This window comes from Neofelis nebulosa, chromosome 6, assembly GCF_028018385.1.
Source record: "Neofelis nebulosa isolate mNeoNeb1 chromosome 6, mNeoNeb1.pri, whole genome shotgun sequence".
NCBI classification, from domain to species: domain Eukaryota; kingdom Metazoa; phylum Chordata; class Mammalia; order Carnivora; family Felidae; genus Neofelis; species Neofelis nebulosa.
The window spans coordinates 133,102,781-133,122,946 of record NC_080787.1 but is presented as its reverse complement, the minus strand read 5'-3'; the positions used below and the strand labels follow the sequence as shown (position 1 = coordinate 133,122,946).

Sequence of the window (20,166 nt, the reverse complement as noted above, 5' to 3'; positions counted from 1 at the left end):
CCAATCTGCACAGAAACAACAATAGAAACTTGCTTCGGGCAGAGTGGTGTCCCACATTTTGACAGGCCCCCGAGAAAATAGCTCCGATTTGCACAAATGTTCACAGTAATCTGACCTGAATGTAAATGCATTCTCTTTTGAATCCGCCCCCCCTTGGTTAAATGAAGTTCCGCAAAACCAGCACAGAGCAGGCAAAAGCAAAAGCAAAGCAGGAAGCCTCCCACACTCGAAAGGGAAGATAAGAATCACAGAAGCCGGCATGGCTTTTATTGAGGGGCATTTCAAAGCAAATAGAGACATACGTGGCATGTTTGTAAATCCTCTGTATGTGTATAAACATGTACCTTCACACATCAAAACTGGCTTGCTCCTGGGCAACAGAAGGTCCTAAGAACAAAGTGAAAGCTAATAAAAAGCAGAAAACACTTCCAACGGATACAACAGAAAAAGGATCAGGGCGCCTGGGTGGCTCAGTAGGCTAAGTGTTCGACTTTGGCTCGGGTCATGGTCTTACATTTCGTGAGTTCAAGCCCCACATGGCATACAGAGCTTGCTTGGGATTCTCTGCCCCTCTCTCTCTCTGCCCCTCCCCCACTTGCTGAGCACGCAGGTGCTCTCTCTCTCTCGCTCTCTCTCTCAAAATAAATAAACATAAAAAAACGCACAACAGACAAAGGATCATTACCCTTGATACACCGAGAGCCAAGAAAGCAGTGCAACAGAAAAACAGGCAGAAGATGTGTGCAAGAAGACCCCAGAGGAAAAACGACAAATGGCTAGTAATATAAAAAGCTCTCTAAAGTCAATAGTGATCAGGGAAACGTACAATTAAAGACATAATTTACACCTCTTAAACTAGCAGAAGTCAAAAACTGTTCGTAATTTCCAATCCTGGCCTGGGTGTGGGGAAATGGGCACTCACACCCTGCTGGGAGAATAAATTCATACAAACTTTTGGAGGAAAATACAGCAGTACCTATTAGATCTTAAAAACTGGCATATCTCAGTAAAATTGGGAGGGGGGACCAATAACCTTTGACTTGGCAATCTTCTCATGGAAATACTCACACATATGCAGAAAGGCATATATGTCCAAAGTTCCCTGAACATTGGTTGTAATATCAAAACTTTAGTGGGGGGGCACCTGGATGGCTCAGTCAGTTAAGTGTCTGACTCTTGATTTTGCCTCAGGTCATGATCTTGGGGTTCGTGGGATGGAGTCCCTCCCATCTGGCTCCGTGCTGACAGCACAGAGCCTGCTTGGGTTGTCTCTCTCACTCTCTCTGCCCCTCCCCCTGCTGGAGAGGCACACGTGCTCTCTCTCTCTCTCTCTCTCTCTCACACACACACACACACACACACACAACGAGTAAATAAACTTAAAAAAAAAAAGCTTTAGGGGAAAACAACGTTTGCTGCAGACATTGAAAGATACAAAAAATGGATATTTGAGTTTGGATCATGCTAAAATCCCTCCTGGAAACTGTGAGAAATCTGCTTTAAGTGTTTAAAAAATAAGAAATGTACTTTACTGCACAAAGAGAAATACTTTTTTAAACTTTTTGTAAAGGTAAGATTAAAAATGAGGGGCGCCACTGGGTGGCTCAGTCTGTTAAGTGTCCGACTTTGGCTCAAGTCATGATCTCACGGTCTGTGGAATCAAGCCGCAAGACTGGCTCTGTGCTGACAGCTCAGAGCCTGGAGCCTGCTTCAGATTTCTGTGTCTCCCTCTCTCTCTCTCTCTCTGCCCCTCCCCCACTCACGTTCTGTCTTGCTCAAAAAATAAACATTAAAAAAATTTTTTTAATGAAAACCTTATGATTCTGAATAAAGGCAATCTTTTTTAAAGCTGCAAAAAAAAAAAAAGGAATGTTTATCAGAAGGGAAGTACTTATACAAAATATGACACATGTAGACTGCAAAGTTTTCTCCAAACTTTAAAATGAATACATGAGAATCATGCATACTGACATGAAAGAATGTTTAAGAAATTTTTGAGTAGAAAATGTAGTTTGCAATTGCACGGCAATTTTAAAGCTGAGCCGCTCTAGTAAATAAACTGGGCATTCTTGATAGTTGAATATGGAAAATATACACAGGGAAAGGCAATAATATTGCACTCTATAAACACATCATTGTCATTGCAATGTCTTAAATAAAACCATATTTTAAAGTGACACCTTGGGCGTGTGAGTGGCTCAGTCGGTTGAGCATCTGACTTCAGCTCAGGTCATGATCTTGTGGTTTGTGAGTTTGAGCCCCATGTCGGGCTCACTGACAGCAGTGATCCACTTAGGATCCTCTGTCCCCATTTCTCTCTGCCCCTCCCCAGCTCACGCTCTCCCTCCCAAAAATGAATCAACATTTCTTTAAAAAAATATAGTAAATAAAAAAATAAAATTGGCACCTTAAAAAAAGTGTAGGTTGCAAAGAGCATGCACAGCATAATCCCAAATTTGTGAAGGGGAAAAAAAAATTATTCCAGTGTTACGTGCATGTGTTTCCACAGAAGTGGCCTGAAAGAACACAAGCGGAAGACAAGGGAGGTTAGGGAAATGTGACAGGAACTACACCTTCATCTTATATATATTGGTTGAACTTTTTAAAAAATTTTATTTGTTTATTTATTTATTTATTTATTTATTTATTTATTTATTTATTTATGTAATCTCTACACCCAACATGGCACTTGAACTCACGACGACAAGATCAAGAGGCCCATGCTTCTCTGACTGAGCCAGCCAGGCGCCCCTCGGTTGAACTTTTTATATTACAAATGTATTCTTTTAACGATGGGGAAAAATCTAAACTGAGTTTGCTGAGGCTGGAAGAGTGGAGAATTGTGCTTTACTGTTCAGTGTCAAGGCAAATCGTTGCAGGTTAGATGACATTCTGAGGGTTATTGATCAGCTGAGCCGCACCGCATAGCGTTACCTCAAGAGTCTCCACTAATCTGCTGATTACTGTCCTTTCACTAACGAGCGTGGGAGGAAGAGGCAGACACCATCGCCCTGTCATACGTGTGCACTCACTCGTACCTTGGTAACTGTGTGAATGAAACGGTTCTCTCCCCAGCTTCGCCTTCCACATTTTCGTCCAACGTGACAGCCCTCTGCCCAAAGTCCTCCACTGATTTCCCACCTCCCAGAAGAAGTTTACACTGTCAAGACAGTCCACACAGGCCAGTGGACTCCTGTCGCCCGAGTGCACAGCCTACTGCTGTTGCCCTGCTCACTCCACCCTTTGGGCCTCTCTTCACTTGCTGAGACACAGGAAACATCCCTGCCTGGGCCTCTGCCCTGCCTGGGCCTCTGCTCTCGCTCTTCTCCCTGCTTAGAGGGCTTTCCCTCAACTATCCCCCAAAACTCTCACCACCACTTTCCTCAGCGCTTTACTCAAATGTTCCCTCTAACCCAATACTCCCTATCTTCCTCCCCAACTTTATTATCACCATCTAATATTCTTCATTTATTTTTATTGTATCTCTCACCTGACAAAGATTCCCTCCCTAGCCATGCTCCTCTGATCCCCCTTCTTGACTAGGCCTCAACCTTGGCCTGTATTTGAACAACACTAACATAGTTTCTAACAGCTCAAGATCACATCCCTAGGAGGACCTGGGATCCCCCCTTAAAATGCCTGCCTGAGAAAACTCACGGCTGCCAAAAGAATTTATTATTTGTTCCAACTAACACCCGAAGACAGGGCCCCTGTTTCCCAGCCTCTGCGGGAAGGTAGGCGTCTGACCTCAACGAGCACCCGTTAACAAACCCGGATGGGCTTCCCGTGTACCACCCCCCACTTCCCACTTCTTGTCATTTTTCACTTCCCTGACTCTACTGAACCCCTGCTCGCCCCACTCCCTTTCTCCCTCATCCTTCCTCCCTTTAAGCTACCAGTCATCTCTGTACACAATGAAGTTTATGGTGGACTCTTCCCCACTGCAGTAGTATGTTACTGATTAAAATCTGACCTTTCCATTTTAACTACTGTCCAGCCTTGTTTATCTTTGACATTCTCCACTGTCATGTGAGCTCCCTGGGCTGAACGTTGTTTTCTCACCAGCACAAAGCAGAGTATCTCCAAATACCAGTAGAACATGGATGATGAATCAACACCTGGGCATGGATTTCAGCCCCACAGACACACATCGAGGCTGGGATAACTACACCTAAGCTTTTGTACGAAACAGCACTGCTCACTCCTTACCTGAAATACCCGCCAAGTGACAGGTGTCTATCACAGATCATGACAGCCTCCCAAAACCGATCTTCGATTTGCTTTTAATCCCAATAGAGCACTATCTCCTACATGCTTGGTATCATCTATGAACACGCACGACCAAGCACAGAATACCATGCTAGTGGAAGATTACTGAAAGATGCTGTACGGAAAGTATTTGCTTCACCAGAAGACTCTTACTACTGATGGTGACTTCCTCTGCTCCCCGCCCTTCATTGCCATTCGTGTTCCTGGTCTTGAAACTCCCACTTCACCTTCAGCTCTCCCGGTGTCTCTCTGGGTTTCCATTCCCAGAACCACACTGAAAGTGTTTTGGCTGTGAATTCTACCACCTTTCTTCAGCTGCAATCCAATGATATCTTTTCCGTGTTTATTCTTTAGATTCTCTTAGGTGAGCTAAGTGTTGCTAACCTCCCTCACCACACCCTCCCTCTCCTATTCTTCTTATTTTTTTTCATCTGTGGCTTCTCACCATTTCTAAGGGACTACAAATAGTCCCAAGTGTAATCTGTCACGTCCAACAGTGCTTTTTATAAGTAACTGCTATGGGTGAGGCATTATGGAGTTTACAAAAGTCTAATACTCAAATGCTGTGCTCGAAGAAAGGGACACCATACACACTCATATGAAAAGTTCAAGTTTCCTGCACAGTGGTTGCTTTAATAATAGTTTGTGGAATGAAGCAGTTGTGTAGGAATATTCTTGTAATCGCCAAGGGAATAATAAAGTGTCACATGACTGACACAACCAATAAATCAAAGTTGACCATTTCGAACAGTAGCCTCTCCTATTGCTGTATCTCTCACTCACGTCTACAGGGTGTTTCCCATGGCTATTCTTTTTTTTTTTTTTTTAAGTTTACTTATTCATTTTGAGAGAGAGACAGCGCGCGAGCAGGGGAGGGGCAGAGAGAGACAGAGAGAATCCCAAGCAGATCCCGAGCCATGAGTGTGGAGCCTGTTGCCAGGCTTGAGCCCATGAACTCTGAGATCATGACCCGAGCCAAAACCAAAAGTTGGATGCTCAACCAGCGGAGCCATCCAGGCGTCCCTTCATGGGTATGCTAACACTAACCACAGCTGACAAAACTACTGTATCTTCTTAGTGCATCCTCAAATCTACCTATTTTCCAACATTCCCATGATTATCAGGGGCAGCACCAACATTCTGATGCTCAGGTATCCCTTCGAGGGACGTGCACGCCCAGTCCATCATGGCCAAGCCTCCTGAGGTGTCACAGCCTGGTCTGGGCATCAGTAACCTCAACTCCCCTCTCCTTCAGCTTCTCCCTCTTCTACAAAAGGCATTGCAGACACGGAGGAATGAAGACTTGAAAATTCTCCATGGGCATAAAGCTTTTCAAAAGTGTGTATTCCTTTTTTACTCTTGTCTTTTCATGTTTTAGGCAATGCTATCTCAAGAAATAGATTTCAGTTTTGAGTTTCCAGTGAATAAAGTGTTTTAATATTTTTTTAAAAAGAATTCTAGGTGGGGCGCCTGGGTGGCTCAGTCAGTTAAGCGTCTGACTTTGGCTCAGGTCATGATCTCACGGCTTGTGACTTTGAGCCCTGTGTCGGGCTCTGGGCTGACCGCTCAGAGCCTGGAGCCTGCTTCGGAATCTGTGTCTCCCTCTCTCTCTGCCCCTCCCCGACTCGTGCTCTGTCTCTCTCTCTCTCAAAAATAAATAAACTTAAAAAATTTTTTTTTTCTAATTCTAGGTGAAGGTAGTCAAAGGTACAAATTTCCAGTTATACAATAAATAAGTCCTGAGAATATAATGTCTGACAGCCTGGTGACAACAGTTAACAATGCTGTATTGTATATTTGAAAGTTGCTGAGAGAGTAGATTTTAAAAGTTCTCATCACAAGAAAACAAATTGTAACTATGTGTAGTAGTGGATGTTAACTAAACTTATTGTGGTGATCATTTTGCAATATACACACATATGTCGTACAGCCGAAACTAACACAATGTTATGTCAATTATATTCCCCCCACTCTCCCCAAAATTCTACTTCTATGTCTCACTCCTACTACCTACCAACCCTCTGGACACTAGACATTAGAGGGTTTTGCAGATAAAGTCTCAAGAGTCAATTCACATGGGCATTCTTGAAGCAAAATATCCTACATAAGTGTAAGTCCTAAACACTCCCTCTCTCTAAACCTTGAAGAGCTTCCAACTACTATAAATAATATACAGTAAGGCTTGCCAAATAGGAAAGCAAGGGGAGACTTTCACGCAAGATGGAAGTTTCCATGGATGGAATTTTGAGGTCCATCAGTGTTAAGAGAAATGCATCCTTAAAGCAGTTGACAAGCCCAATTAAAACTATCCAAAGAGGCGTGCTCCTCCAATTGTGGTTCACAGACCGGCAACATCAGCAAAACTAAGATGCCTGTTAGAAAATGCAGAAGCTCTCTCTCTACCCCAAACCTACTGAGCTTCAGCAAGATCCCCAGGTGATTCAGAAGCACGGTAACATTTGAGAAATGCTACATGAGGTAACATGACTGTTATCCAGATTGAATGTGAACTTAGATGAGAGCTCTGGTCAACAAACCATTACAGCTGATTTGAGTCAGCCATTTGATGCATTGAAACATCACCCAACACCCATCTAGAAGCAAATGGTGAACTTGGTGCTTTCTGGTGTGGCTGACTAGGACTTCAATTTTCCATCTCTCTTGGTGTGCCTTTGCTGTCTGTTGACTATTAACAGAGCAACAAGGTGATAGTGGCTGAAAACCACAGCCTAGGATTAAGGGCTTCCTTCATGGGGCACGGGGACCAGTTGAATCATATCGAGACACCTCCACCCCCAGTCCTCGGTAATACTTTAACACAGGTAAGGGCCTGCAAAAATGATCACCAAGGGGAGCCTTGGGGGAAGAGGGCTCAAAGAGCAACAGTTAAAGTAGGTGTGTGTGCAGGAAAAGAAGGGAGCAGTGATATAGCCAGGCTGTCAAAGGTAGGACAGGGACAGTTGCATGCAGATTTTGATGGCCAAGGTAGATTTTTCAACGCTAGAAAGTTCAAAACACCTCTTTCTCCTGTAGCGGCTGTTTATCAGATGCGGGTCCCTCCAAGTGTGTTCCTGGGCCTGAGATAAACACGTTGCCATTGCCTGAGGCCATGGACTTCTTTCCAATCCTAGTCCTCAGGGAATTTGTCATCCAGTGCAAAACTACCAATCTGGATCTGGAAAATTGCATGTGACCTCATGCCAACTCTAAACCCAAGCTGAGAAGTGTTTAATCAGATCAGGTCTGAGGAATGCCATCCCACAACCCAAATAGGCTCCAGAGGCCAGGGTCACCATCTGGGAGAATATAATCCCCAGAGAGCCAGGATTTCAATCAAACTCATTACCACAGGGTTCTATTTGAGAAGAGGCATGGGAGCCTGATCTTCTGTGTGAGACCCATTGTTAACGTTCCTAGAGGAAGGAGGAGGTCTGGTAAAACATTCATGTAGGGCTGAATGGAAATAAAAGGGACTCACATGGCCCATAGTAATGTATACCCTGCAGCTGGTGTAGATGACACATCAGGTTTCCCACCGATCAAGTGAGAGAGAAGACTGTCTTCATGACCAGGCCTTCTTGCCATATTCTTCTTTCTTCTTGCTCCCTGTGGCCCACCCCCCAACATGCACCCACCCCGTGCCCCAGCCAATAACTTCCATCACCCTTGCTGTTCCTCAGGAAAATCCCTCCTCCTTCCTGCCTTCCCCACAAGTCTAAGACACCCCACTGTACTACTGAAAGCCCACTTCATTATAGTTCCCTTATTCTTTTTATTTTTATTTATTTTTGAAAGAGAGTGCGTGAGCAGGGGAGGAGCAGAGAGAAAAAATGGGGACAGAGGATCCAAAGCAGGCTCTGTGGTGGCAGCTCAGAGCCCCATGTGGGGCTTGAACTCACAAACCATGAGATCATGACCTGAGCCAAAGTCAGACGCTCAACTGACTAAGCCACTCAGGCGCCCCTATGTTTCCTTATTCTATGTCATTTTCTTATTCCATTCCTTCTCTTCTTTCTCACCTTAACAGGCATTTATTTGGCTTTTCTCAGTGACACTTTAGCTTCCCCAAAGCTCAGGAATGCCTCATCTCGCTGGTCTTCTGGTACACTGAGGTAATGTAACCTTTGATGTGTTTGCCCATCCCCCTTGATCTGTTTTTTTATTTACTTTTTTTAAATTTATTTTTTTATTTGAGGGAAAGAAGAGGGGAGGGGCAGAGGGAGAGAGAAAGAGAGAGAATCTCAAGCAGGCTCTACACTCAGCACAGAGCTGGATGTAGGGCTCGATCCCATGACCCTGGGATCATGACCTGAGCCGAAATCAAGAGTCAGAAGGTTAACAGACTGAGCCACCCAGGCACCTGTCCATCTCTTATCTAAGAACTATCTTCTCCACACCTATGACAGTGCACATGAGCAGCCTCACTTGTCCTGCACAGTGGATATAACTAATTACAGGAATGGCTACCTGGCCCAGGCTGGGCGTCTGGAATCGGGATCCAAGGACACTGAGGAGTGTCTCTGCTGTCTTGAACTAAAGATGTGTAAATTTGGGAACTCCGTGGTAAATGTACTCATAACAACAGAGAAATCTGGTAGGGGAGGATGGACGGAAGCACAGATGTATGGGAGGAGATAGATAGACAGACAGACAGATAGATGGATCCCTGGAAAGAAAAAGTGCAGGAGCGGTGGAGAGAACTCCCTTCTTGGCCACAGGTTAACTTCTCAGTTCCTGGTTCTAGGCCTCATGAGACCCAACTCTGCTTCCTGGTTTCGGAGTGCTCTTACATCCTTATTTTAAAAAAAATAATTTTAAGGGGCACCTGTCTGACTCAGTTGGTGGAGTGTGTGACTCTTAGTCTCAGGGTTATGTGTTCAAGCCCCATGTTGAGTGTAGAACTTACTTTAAATTATAATAATAATAATAATAATAATAATAATAATAATAATAGCAATCTCTCAGATTGCTCAGACAAGGCGATCTCCATTACTGTCTATGGAAATGTGTTCATTTGACCAAATCCTTGCTATTAATTAGTAATCCTCTCCTCCATCTTACTTAGCACCCCCCGCAAACACCACAGTTGCCTTCTTTTCTTTCATAATCCCAGAGTTACTAGACTAACAGTCAAAACTGGCCTGCTTAGTTAGTGTACATTTCTTTGCACAGTTATACATTTGGGGGGCATGATGCATTACTATCAAGTAATATGAATGACTTAAACGTCAAAATGATTGCTGTTCCCTCCAAAGTAATCATGCTGGGAGACGACAAATATATTCCCGCAATGTGGTCACCATCCCAGCCATTTCCAGAATGCCTTTTCAAATCTGCCCCAGTGACATAAGTCTATGTCTCTGAAAGACAAATATGATTTTTAAAAAGAACTACAATTGTGCCATCATCAGGGCAAGTAGCTAAAATGAGGGATCCAACATCTTACAAAACTTTTGTTAAACAATGTTTTATACAGTAACATCATAATTGGAATAAGCACATACCCTTCTAGTATGGCAGCTCTAAAACATAACATTGGTTTGAAGACATAAGTTCTATTACATTTTTAAACTATAAATCAGATTCTTCATCATAATCACACGTTTCTATCACTGTCATCCAGGCATCTGGAACAGGAATCGGAGATTTGTAATGCCCAGTAGATTGGAGAAGATGGGCTTACTATATGTTTGCTATCAATGTTTATTAGCCTGTTTAATTATTATTTAATAGAACTTATACCTCAAAAGAGGATATGACAACATTCAAGTAGGTTAAAACATACATGAAGACAAGATTATGGACATGGCGCGCCTGGGTGGCTCAGTCAGTTAAGCATCCTACTTCAGCTCAGGTCATGATCTCGTGGTTCATGGGTTCGAGCCCTGCACTGGGTTCTGTGCTGACAGCTCAGAGCCTGGAGCCTGTTTCAGATTCTGTGTCTCCCTCTCTCTCTGCCCCTCCCCAACTCATACTCTGTCTCTCTTTGTCCCAAAAACAAATAAACATTAAAAAAAATTGAAAAAAAAAAAAACAAGATTACAGACCAATATTGATGATGTGAATCATGGCCATAAATTGCCACAAACTTAAAACATGTGAGTTGTTAATCCAAAATTGAAGCATCGTATTTGTGATATTCCTGCCCTGGTCATAGTCCTGAGCTCTGGATATAGATAACGTACTTTAAGTCACAGTTTTCTTCTTGTTACAAAGGATAAGCAGTAGCTGTTTTTTCTCAAGCCTTCACAGAGGCACCAAGAAACTGCAAAGTAAGGCATATAAATGTCAAGTTTTAGCCAATAGGTCACAAAGTGAGCTAGGTCTCAGAACCCTTTCTAAGGCAAGCTGGTGCAACCTATTTCTCTGTGCAAATTTCAGCTAGCATGATCAAAGATAATGATCACCTGGTTATGGTATTTTTAAAACACTAAAACTTCTTCGGTGTTTTTTTCCCCGAGCTTCATAGTCACTGAAACTAAACTTGTACTTTGAGACGAAATATGGTTCGTGTGCATGTGTTATACACCTGACTCCAAGATTGAGTACTTTTGGTTTAAAACAATGCACTTAAGTAATGATCACTGATGTGTGCTTGCCTGAAAATACTAACTCCCAGAATCTCGTCCCAGTTCATCCAAATTCGCTATCGATATGAGAAATTTGAAGTGTTGGAGAGACTTTAAAATAGATAATTGGTTGGGGCCTTAAAATGAAAGACTGAGAGAAAGAGATGTTTGTTACAACGATCTCTCTCAAGATAGTATTTGTAGAGTGAAACATGACACAATTTCCTCCCTGTTGGTGGGGGTCCATGTGAATGGTTTTCTATGAGAGGCAATGGATACGCGCCCAGGAAGCATGTGGTAGAAAAGAGTCTGAGCTTTGAGGTCAGAAAGATTTGAGTATTGGTTCTACTACTCCCTGCTACCTGCGGGACTTGGATGGGTTGTTCGACCCGCACCAGCCTCCTTGTCCAAAAAGTGGGGCTGATGCATAGCGATGTCACGGGGCTGCCATAAAGATGAAATGTGATAGTTCGTGTAAATAATGCAGGGCCCGATCAGCATGAAGTTTCACATCCCTCTTGGCCCACTGGCCTACACTCTTGCATCTAACACCCAGCACCACCTTCCAACAAGGCTGCAGAATCCCTGTTGCTTGGATTGCATCATCACCAGGCTGAGGCTGGACTCACATGCACAACTTCCCTTTCACAAATTTCTCCTATAGTTGTCACAAGGTGAAGCTTCCATGATACCCCCAAGGATGATTTGATTTTCTCATGAGCGGCTCTTCAAAAACACTCCGGTTAGTCCATTTTTTAATTTTAAAACATTTGGAAATCATAGCTTCTATCCAATGGGCCATTTTATTGATTAATTGACTGATTGCCTAATTTTCGATGTAGAGTCTTGATGTCAAAAGAACTGACTTTTAAGTAATTCATACACTAATTCTGTAAATATCTAGTAAGCACCCGGCATATATATAGCTGGCCCTGAATTAGGCACTGAGCATGCAAAAATAAAGAAAACATTATTTTGGGGTGCCTGGGTGGCTCAGTCAGTTGGGCATCTGACTTTGGCTCAGTCATGATCTCGCAATTTATGGGTTTGAAGCCCCCGTCAGGCTCTGGGCTGACGGCTCAGAGCCTGGAGCCTGCTTCGGATTCTGTGTCTCCCTCTCTCTCTGACCCTCCCCCTGCTCACACTCTGTCTCTCTCAAAAATAAACATTAAAAAAAATAATAATGAACTTAAAAAATAATAATAAAATAAATTAAAAAAAAGAAAATATAATTTTCATTTTCAATGACTATACAGTATGAGGAAGGAGATAAACCTGTCCATAATTGTCATATACCACAGTAAGTCACATAGTAGAAGTATGCAAATCGTGTCACCATTTTATTGGCACTTTCAAGTTCAAGTTTTCACATGTTTCTGCCTTACGAAATCCCACGAGCTAGGTGTTACCGTTACTAGTTGCCTCCAGGTCAGATAAAAAGAGGTCAAGCAGAGGAAAAGAAAGTAAGCTGACCAAGGTCACACAGATAATAACCATGATTCTGTGTCTCAAATCTCAGTTGTCCGGGCTCTTCAACCAGTGTCCCTCAATATCCATGTCACAATACACTCAGAACACACCTCTGTCAAGCTTGCAAATGCCTCGCAAATGTCACCCAAATTGTGTATCTCCCAGGAGATTCACTCTCTGGCCTTGGCCTAACACCCAGGCTTCCTCTCTACCCTCTCCCACAGGAGCCCTCCTGAGAGCCAACCCAACTGTTGAGTGTTTCCTGATGACACTGAGTTGTTTCAGGCCTGGTGCTTTTGATTTTACTGTTCCTCTCTCCAAACCCTGCTCTGCCCCCTCACCCAACTCCATCTTCTAGTTCCTCCTCTTACATGGAGATAACACATCTTCCTCCTCCAGGAAGTCTTTCGTGATTGCCCTGCCCTAAGCCATTTCATATAGCTAAGCCTCCTGGGTGCTCCCCAAGGCCTGGGACAGGGCACAAGTCATACCTCATATTTTATTGCACTGCAGTTGTTGGTTTATTTGCCTGTCCTTCGCCCACTAGACTGTGAATTCCTTAGGAATTCACAGCCTGCGTTTAGCCCATTTACTGTTTGCTAATTGAATGAATAAAAGAAAAAATCAAGATACGAACCCTCGCCTAGTGTAACCCCAGCAGTAGCTGGAGCTCAAAATAAAGCAACAGCTTTGCCATTGGCTTCAATGTGACTAGTGAATGACTGAGACCAACTAGAACTTGTCCAGTTTGGGTATAATTAGCTGTTCATGTTACCTTTCGAAACAAGAACAATGGCTATCATCACCATCATTTTTTTTTTTTTTTTTTGCATAATCATGGCAAATAACAATGGCTTAGAGGACCAGACATGCTACTGTACCTGGTCTGCCACATCCTGTCTGAATGGTCTCCACTTTCAGTGTTACCCCTACAACTGCAAACTCATATCTATTTAGCTCCGCACATCCGATAAATATTGGATGAAGGAGTGAATGAATGAATGAATGAGTAAATGAATGGAAACTTTCCAGGCTCAGTTCCTTCTAAGTGGCTATATTGACATCGTGTGACCCCCACCTCCAGGCCACAACTGGCTTGCGCTTGGGTGGGTATCAGATGAAGGATGGACAATCCATAGGCTTCTCTATGACCTACAATCTATGGCCTACTGTGAAAAGGTGGCTGCAAACAGTAGATCTCTTCCAGGAAATGCAAGCTAAGAAATATGAAGAAATGTTTCCAGATAAACATAGGGGCAAGAGTGAAAAGGAAGCAAAAGTAAAGTTGTTATAAGGCAGGTAGAAGCTCTGATGTGGTGTTTGTAAGTAGATGGATGGGGAAGCACCTGTGAGGGTGAGGAATCTGCTCGGATGAGAGTGAGAAAGCTGGCCGGCAGAGGGGCAAAGAGAACCACAATGCCAGGGGAGACGGTGCTAGCAAGAGCAAGAGGAAATTGTTCCAGGCGTTGCCTCAGTTCCTGACAAGTTTCTGGTCTCAGCCCCAAGTCAGGTGCAGCCTGACTTAACAGGTAAGTCCTTACCTAAGAGGTGAAGATGATTTTTAAAGTGTTCCGGCCTCTGCTGCAGGGTAACAGGTGAAGTTGAATTTAAAAACGTGCCGGCCTCGGGTATGGGACCACCATCAGCTTAGGTGGCACCTCTGTGACTCACAGGAAAAGGCACCCGTGCTGGGATGAGGCCTGACCAAGGGTGGCTCCTAGCTGGATGGGAAGCCCAGGGCCTTTGTGCAAAGAGAAATGTTCCCTCCTAAGGGAGGGGTGTTTGTGCATGTACACCGGGGTGCACGGCTTGATCAGGGCAGGGCACGGGCTGGATTGGAGCACCCCCCGCTGTCTGCTGTGCCCAGCACCCATCTGCGCTGCCCAGACTGCCCCGCCTTTTCCAGCAGGACAGCTTTGCTCTTCTGTGAGTAGGCAGAGACAGATAGTAAACTTAGAGCCAGATGGTCTTTGTCTGGTAAAAAATCACTCTGAGCAACACAAATGGAAAGTGAGCCGGCATCCATTGTTCCTGGCCTGGGGCAGCTTCAGCCCAGCTGTGAATGGGGCCCAGGAGCCCCTGGCAGAGCATTAGCCTGGCAGAACAACAGCTGAACACGCAAGCAGTGGCCCAAATAGTTTTATCCTCGGGGGTCCGTGAGAGGCGCTCTGAGAGCACAGGCCAAGTGTAGACAAGCAAGGACTTCCCCCAACGGGACGGGTGACCATCGGCTGCAGAGCCCGTCCTGGGCAGCAGCACCTCGCCCTTATGGCCAGGCAGCTGTGGGTATGGGCTGAAAGAACATCCAGGTTTGCTAGATTTCTTGCTCCCTCTTCACTGAACACACCAGAGATTGAAGACTCCAGAAAAAGATCCTGCATTTCCCTTACCTATACACCTAATTACACCAGGACAAGGAATGCTGGAGAGATGAATCAAGGTACCAAAAGAGCTGAGGCTGTTTCTGTGCAGGTTTTATACTTCCCTTTTCTGAGATGCCTCACAGGGTTCTCTGCTCTGTGCAGCCCAACATGTAAGACTGAGAGTCATCACTTGAACACAGCCTCTTGGTCCAACAGGTGCAGTACAGTACCTGGAACATAGTACTTGCTGAAAGATTACAGAAGGAATATGCCCTATGTTGTATCCTAAGGCTCTTTATTCACTAAACATTGGGCTTATCAGAAGAGCACATCAGAACACTCTGAAAATGTTATAGTCACTCATGCAGAAAAAGATCAGTCTGAAAATTAAGGGAACACCAGTGCATATATCATGAAAAGCTTACTTCGGGATTTTTTTTTTTTTAATGGATAAAATACTACTACATTTACAAATAAATGTTAGATTTTCAATATCCAGAACTTTTGCTGAATTCCAGAACTGTGAGTTCAAAAACCATAAAGCAAAATCAATCTGCATTTTTCTTTTTTTTTTTTTTTTAAAATTTTTTTTTTCAACATTTTTTATTTATTTTTGGGACAGAGAAAGACAGAGCATGAACGGGGGAGGGGCAGAGAGAGAGGGAGACACAGAATCGGAAACAGGCTCCAGGCTCCGAGCCATCAGCCCAGAGCCCGACGCGGGGCTCGAACTCACGGACCGCGAGATCGTGACCCGGCTGAAGTCGGACGCTTAACCGACTGCGCCACCCAGGTGTCCCCAATCTGCATTTTTCTAAAGCAAAAGTCTGTTTTTATAAGCCCAATAAAAGGGCTTTCGTGTCAATTCTAATGTTATTTAAAGTATATTTTTAAAATGTTCTTTGTTATTTGAATATATTTGGCTTTCTTCGCATTTTATATGGATTTTAAAATATAAAACTATAGCTTTTGTGAAACCAATGCATTTTGATCATGTGAAAAAAAAAAAAAACCCTACTCAAATCACAAGTTAAAAGCCCTTGAAGTCTGAGATGCTTTTCTTAACAAAAATCTAGTAATGAAACACAGACAGGAGGGGCGCCTGGGTGGCTCAGTGGGTTAGGCGTCTGACTTCTGCTCAGGTCACGATCTCGTGGTTCTTGAGTTTGAGCCCCGTGTTGGGCTCTGCGCTGACAGCTCAGAGCCTGGAGCCTGCTTCAGATTCTGTGTCTCCCTCTCTCTCTGCCCCTCCCCTGCTTGCTCTCTGTCTCTCTCTCAAAAATAAGTGAAAACAAAAACAAAACAAACAGGAGAAGTGGAATCTCTTGTGATATTCCAGCAGCATCAACACAGTCTTGCACAGAGGTCTTTAAAAAAATATGCTTCATGGGCACCTGGGTGGTCAGTTAGTTAAATGTCTGACTCTTGATTTCATCTCAGGTCATGATCTCACAGTTTGCAGGTTCGAGCCCTGCATTGGGCTCTGTGCTGAGAGCATGGAGCCTGCCTAGGATTCTCTCTCTCTCCCTCTCTCTCTCTGCCCCCACCCCCGACCCTGGCTTGTGCTCTCTCACTCTCTCTCAAAATAAATAAATAAACTTTATAAAAAAGAAAGAATTTAAAAATATATATATGTGCTTCATACTGGACTGACTCTTATCCCCATAGGTGGCAAAATTTTAGAAGCCAAGTTTCACGTTTTCAGTTATTCTTTCAAGGGAAGAAACATGGAGAGGAAATGAGGGACAGAGTGACAGATGGGGTAGCCTGGGAGTGGATGTTTTTTTGGAGTGAGGTTCTTTGATAACCCATGACACCTCACAGTCTTCTCCTCCTTCCCCTCTTCTGCTCCCTCACATCCATACATCCTTGCAAAACATGATGTCCCCTCCCCACTCAACACTCTCTCCAGGTGAATTAACCCATTATTAGAAATTAACCCTTAGGAAGGACTTAGTGACAACCAGCTAGAATCAAGAATGGGAGTGAGAGGTGCCATTTGGGAGGTGGCCGCAGCAGAAGGGAGTTCTACTAGGACGTGAGAAGGTACTGAACCAAACCCTTCAACCTTACACTTGCCCAGGCCAACCCTGGCCACAGCATCACAACAGACATGGCAGCAAGCTATGTGGACACACGGTTCTCAAAGTCTGCTGCACCAGAGAATCACCCAGTACTTGGGCTGTACCTGATGCCAATTAAACCAGAATCCCTGGGGGGAGGGACCTAGCCATAAACTGTTTATTGTTGTCGTTGTTGTTGTGTTAACTCCCCAAGTGACTCTAATGTGTAACCAACTTTGAAAACCAGTGTCAGAAAATAGTGTGTCTCAAATGCTACGTGTCTAAAAACAACCTGAGAATCCGTGAAATGCAGATTGGAAATAAGCTGGTCTGGGGTAGGGTCTGAGCTTCTGAGGTGAGACCCATGCTGCCCGTCTGGGCCAGTTCTGGCAAGACCACATGCGATCTAGCTCCAGATACTGCCCACATGTGTGCAGAGCTCCTGAGGAAGGCCTGGAAACTGGGCTGCCCTACACCAGGCCAAGCAATGTTTCCACAAGGTGGTGTAACCTTCCCCTTGTGCCCCTAAGACAACTCTGCTATCCCAGGCCGGTCACATCTTGCTGACTCTCTGGCATCCATGCAGAGGCTGCAGGATTCTAGGGAAACACTCTGTGTGTCAGTGAGGGGCCAGCTCATCCGTTACCTCTCTGACTCTAAGAAATGCAGGGAGCTCCTGGTGACACTTAGCCTGCTCTTAAATAAGTGCAAGATTCAGTTCTGAAAACGGGATACAGTAACTTAGAAGACATTCACTCTTTTACAGTATCCCAGGGTGCAGGGGACAAGTCAGCTGAAAGTTGCCCCTTCCCAAAGTCCTCTAAGAGCACACCGAAGATACAGAGTTCTTGGAAGTAAAATAATGTTACAAATGGAAGTCCATAGTTCACATAATGTATAGTTTGCACACTCACATTTGAGAGTTCTTTACTGCCCTGTGGGGCACAGTCGGTTAAGTGTCTGACTTTTGATCTCGGCTCAGGTCACGATCTCATAGTTGGTGAGTTCGAGCCCTGCATCAGGCTCTGTGCTGATGATGGCAGGGAGCCTGCTTGGGATTCTGTCTCTCCTCTCTGCCCTTTCCTTGCTTGTGTGTGCTCTCCCTCCCTCTCTCTCTCAAAATAAGTAAGTTAACATTAAAAAAATTATATAAGAAAAAATAAAAGTTCTTTACTGCCCTTCTTTTGCACACCTGCCTTAATTTCTAGCTATGAAGATGAAAAAAAAATGTTATCTAGTCACCAAATTGACTAATTCTTAGTTGGTTCTTTAGAGTCATTTGAAAGGCTAATCTTTGTAAAATCCAATCAAGATTATCCACCGGTCAAGTTTGGTTTGGCCAAGACCTAAAAAGCAGGAGGTAAATCACATTCAACTCACTAGTGCTTTCACCATATGAATTTGGCAGAATATTCTTTTCTCAAATACCATGACCCACATCTCACTACCTGTATTTAACAATTCTGAGTGGCTTTATCCAGCATGATCTGCAAAGTCAGATCAACAATACCTCTGATACTAAGTATACACGTTGTGTGGCGAAACGATATTACAAGCACAGGAAGACGGCGGGTTCTGATGGAAAACAGAGCTAGCTAGCTGGAATGTAGTCAGAGGTATGGAAATGTGCCTTTTTTGAACAAGACACTTGGCCTCAGGTAGCTGTGAGGTTGAGTCACAGCTCAAAGGCCTGACCTCAGAGCGCCTCACCGGCCTTGGACTGCTGTGGGTAGTTTTGATGTTCGCTTTCGTTTCCAGCTTCCCAGCTTCCACGCATCCTCCTTGGATGCAAATCGGAAAGCAATCCCTGGGCAGTTAACAAATCCGTGGACTTTTAAAAACAGTTCTACGGTTCCTAAGCTGATGCTTTGTTCAAGAGCATTTAAAAATGATGAATTATTTAATCCTCCGTGCGGTAGCTCCACACTCATTCCCACTTTAAGTACCGAGATACGAGAGACAAAGGTAAGTGGTTTGCCCCACGTTACCCGGCGCAACCACCCGCCCTCGGCCGAGTTCCTGGTTCTGCCGGTCGCGGTGCACCGACCGCGCCGAGGAGGGACCAGGGCGCTAGGCAAGCAAGGGCCAAGCGAATCGGCTGCAGACGCGGAGGTGCTGGATCGAGCCTCTCTGTCAAATAACAGTGAGAACCAGGGGCGCAAACAGCCTGGCCAAACTCTCAGTACCACCTGCACGGTTTTTACAGGGAGGAAAAACTCAGGCCCTGAGTCCTCTAACCAGCGCCCCCCCCCCCCCCAAAGAACCCTTTATTTCAAAAGCAGGAGCAGTTAGGAGGGTTTCCAAGACCTGCATTGGCCCTGGCCCCCAACGTGAGGGGACCGCACCCTTCCGCGGGATCAAAGCCTCTTTCTTTCCCGCACGGCCGCGCTCGCTGACCCAGAGGGCTGCACCCCCGCTCGCAGAGACGCGCGCCCACCCGGCGCACCGACCGCAGCCCTGCTGGAGCATCTCCGGGCGAAGGAGCCAGCCGCCGGCAGCAGAGCAGGAGGACCGCGCGGGGAACATCGTTGCGCCCTCCCCTGCGCTCACCGCAGCTCCTCCCCTCCCGCCAGCGTCCCGGGCCGGCCGCATCCCGCCGCCACCTGCCCCGACCGGCCCTCCCCCGGCCCCCCCAGCGCCCGGAGCCGCCTTACCTGAGCCGGAGATGTGGACCCGGAGCGGGCGGCCCCTGCTGGAGCACGACGATAGGTCACTCTGGGAGCGGCCGCGGGGGCTCGGGTCCCCGGGCAGCCAGCGCTGAGCGGGCGCCGGCGGCGGGGCGGCCGCTTGGGGCTCGGGGGCTGCGGCCGCTGCCTGCTCGGCGGGCTCGCCCGGGGGCTCCGCGGCGCGTCTGCCCGCCTCGGCCATGGGCTCCCGGCGGCGGCCGGCCCGGAGCGCGGGGTGGGGCCGCCTGCGCTGCCGGGAGCGGCGACCCCGAAGCAGCGCCGAGGGCGGGGAGGCTGGACGCTGGGCGCCGAGAAGCCGGTGGGGAGGGCGGGAGGAGGAAGAGGACAGAAAAGTTTGCACAGGAAGGAGCCGCCTACAGCCGGCTCTCGCTCCGGCGGGCGAAAGCCGCAGGGCTCGGAGCGGGGCCGCCCTCGGTGACCGCGAACCTCCCGGCTGCTCCTCCCCCAGGCCCAGGCACTGCCCTCTGCGCGAGGGCAGCAGCGGGGTCCGCTCCGGCCGAGCGGCTGGTCACCCAGCAAGCCGACCTCAGAGAAGTGGCGTCTGGGCTTCAGGAGCTGTAATGTAAGGTCAAGGTTAACAATGCATTTCCATTTCTTTGGGATGGGGGCGGGGGGGGGGGGGGCGGGCGGGGATGCCAGATACACGCTCTGGGGTCGCCGTGGGATGGAACAGAAATGGCCATACCCAGTTGACAGACACGAGACCGCGGCGCAAAGGACACCAGACCTGCCGGTGGCTTCGTGG

General features: G+C 46.1%; 1 protein-coding gene across 6 annotated transcripts in view; it reads right to left on the bottom strand.

Moving 5' to 3' along the window:
- Positions 1 to 19,925, bottom strand: part of PHACTR2 (phosphatase and actin regulator 2) — a 276,161-nt gene extending 256,236 nt beyond the window's left edge. For 2 of the 6 annotated variants that reach the window (XM_058735513.1, XM_058735515.1), the window contains exon 1: positions 19,389 to 19,916. In XM_058735513.1, the coding sequence (XP_058591496.1) occupies positions 19,389 to 19,602 (214 nt within the window). In that variant the 5' untranslated portion in view covers positions 19,603 to 19,916. Of the gene's footprint in view, positions 1 to 19,388 lie in introns of all 6 variants that reach the window. The other 4 variants (XM_058735516.1, XM_058735512.1, XM_058735520.1 and 1 more) reach the window with 4 other exon arrangements.
- Between the last annotated feature and the right edge of the window lie 241 nt (positions 19,926 to 20,166).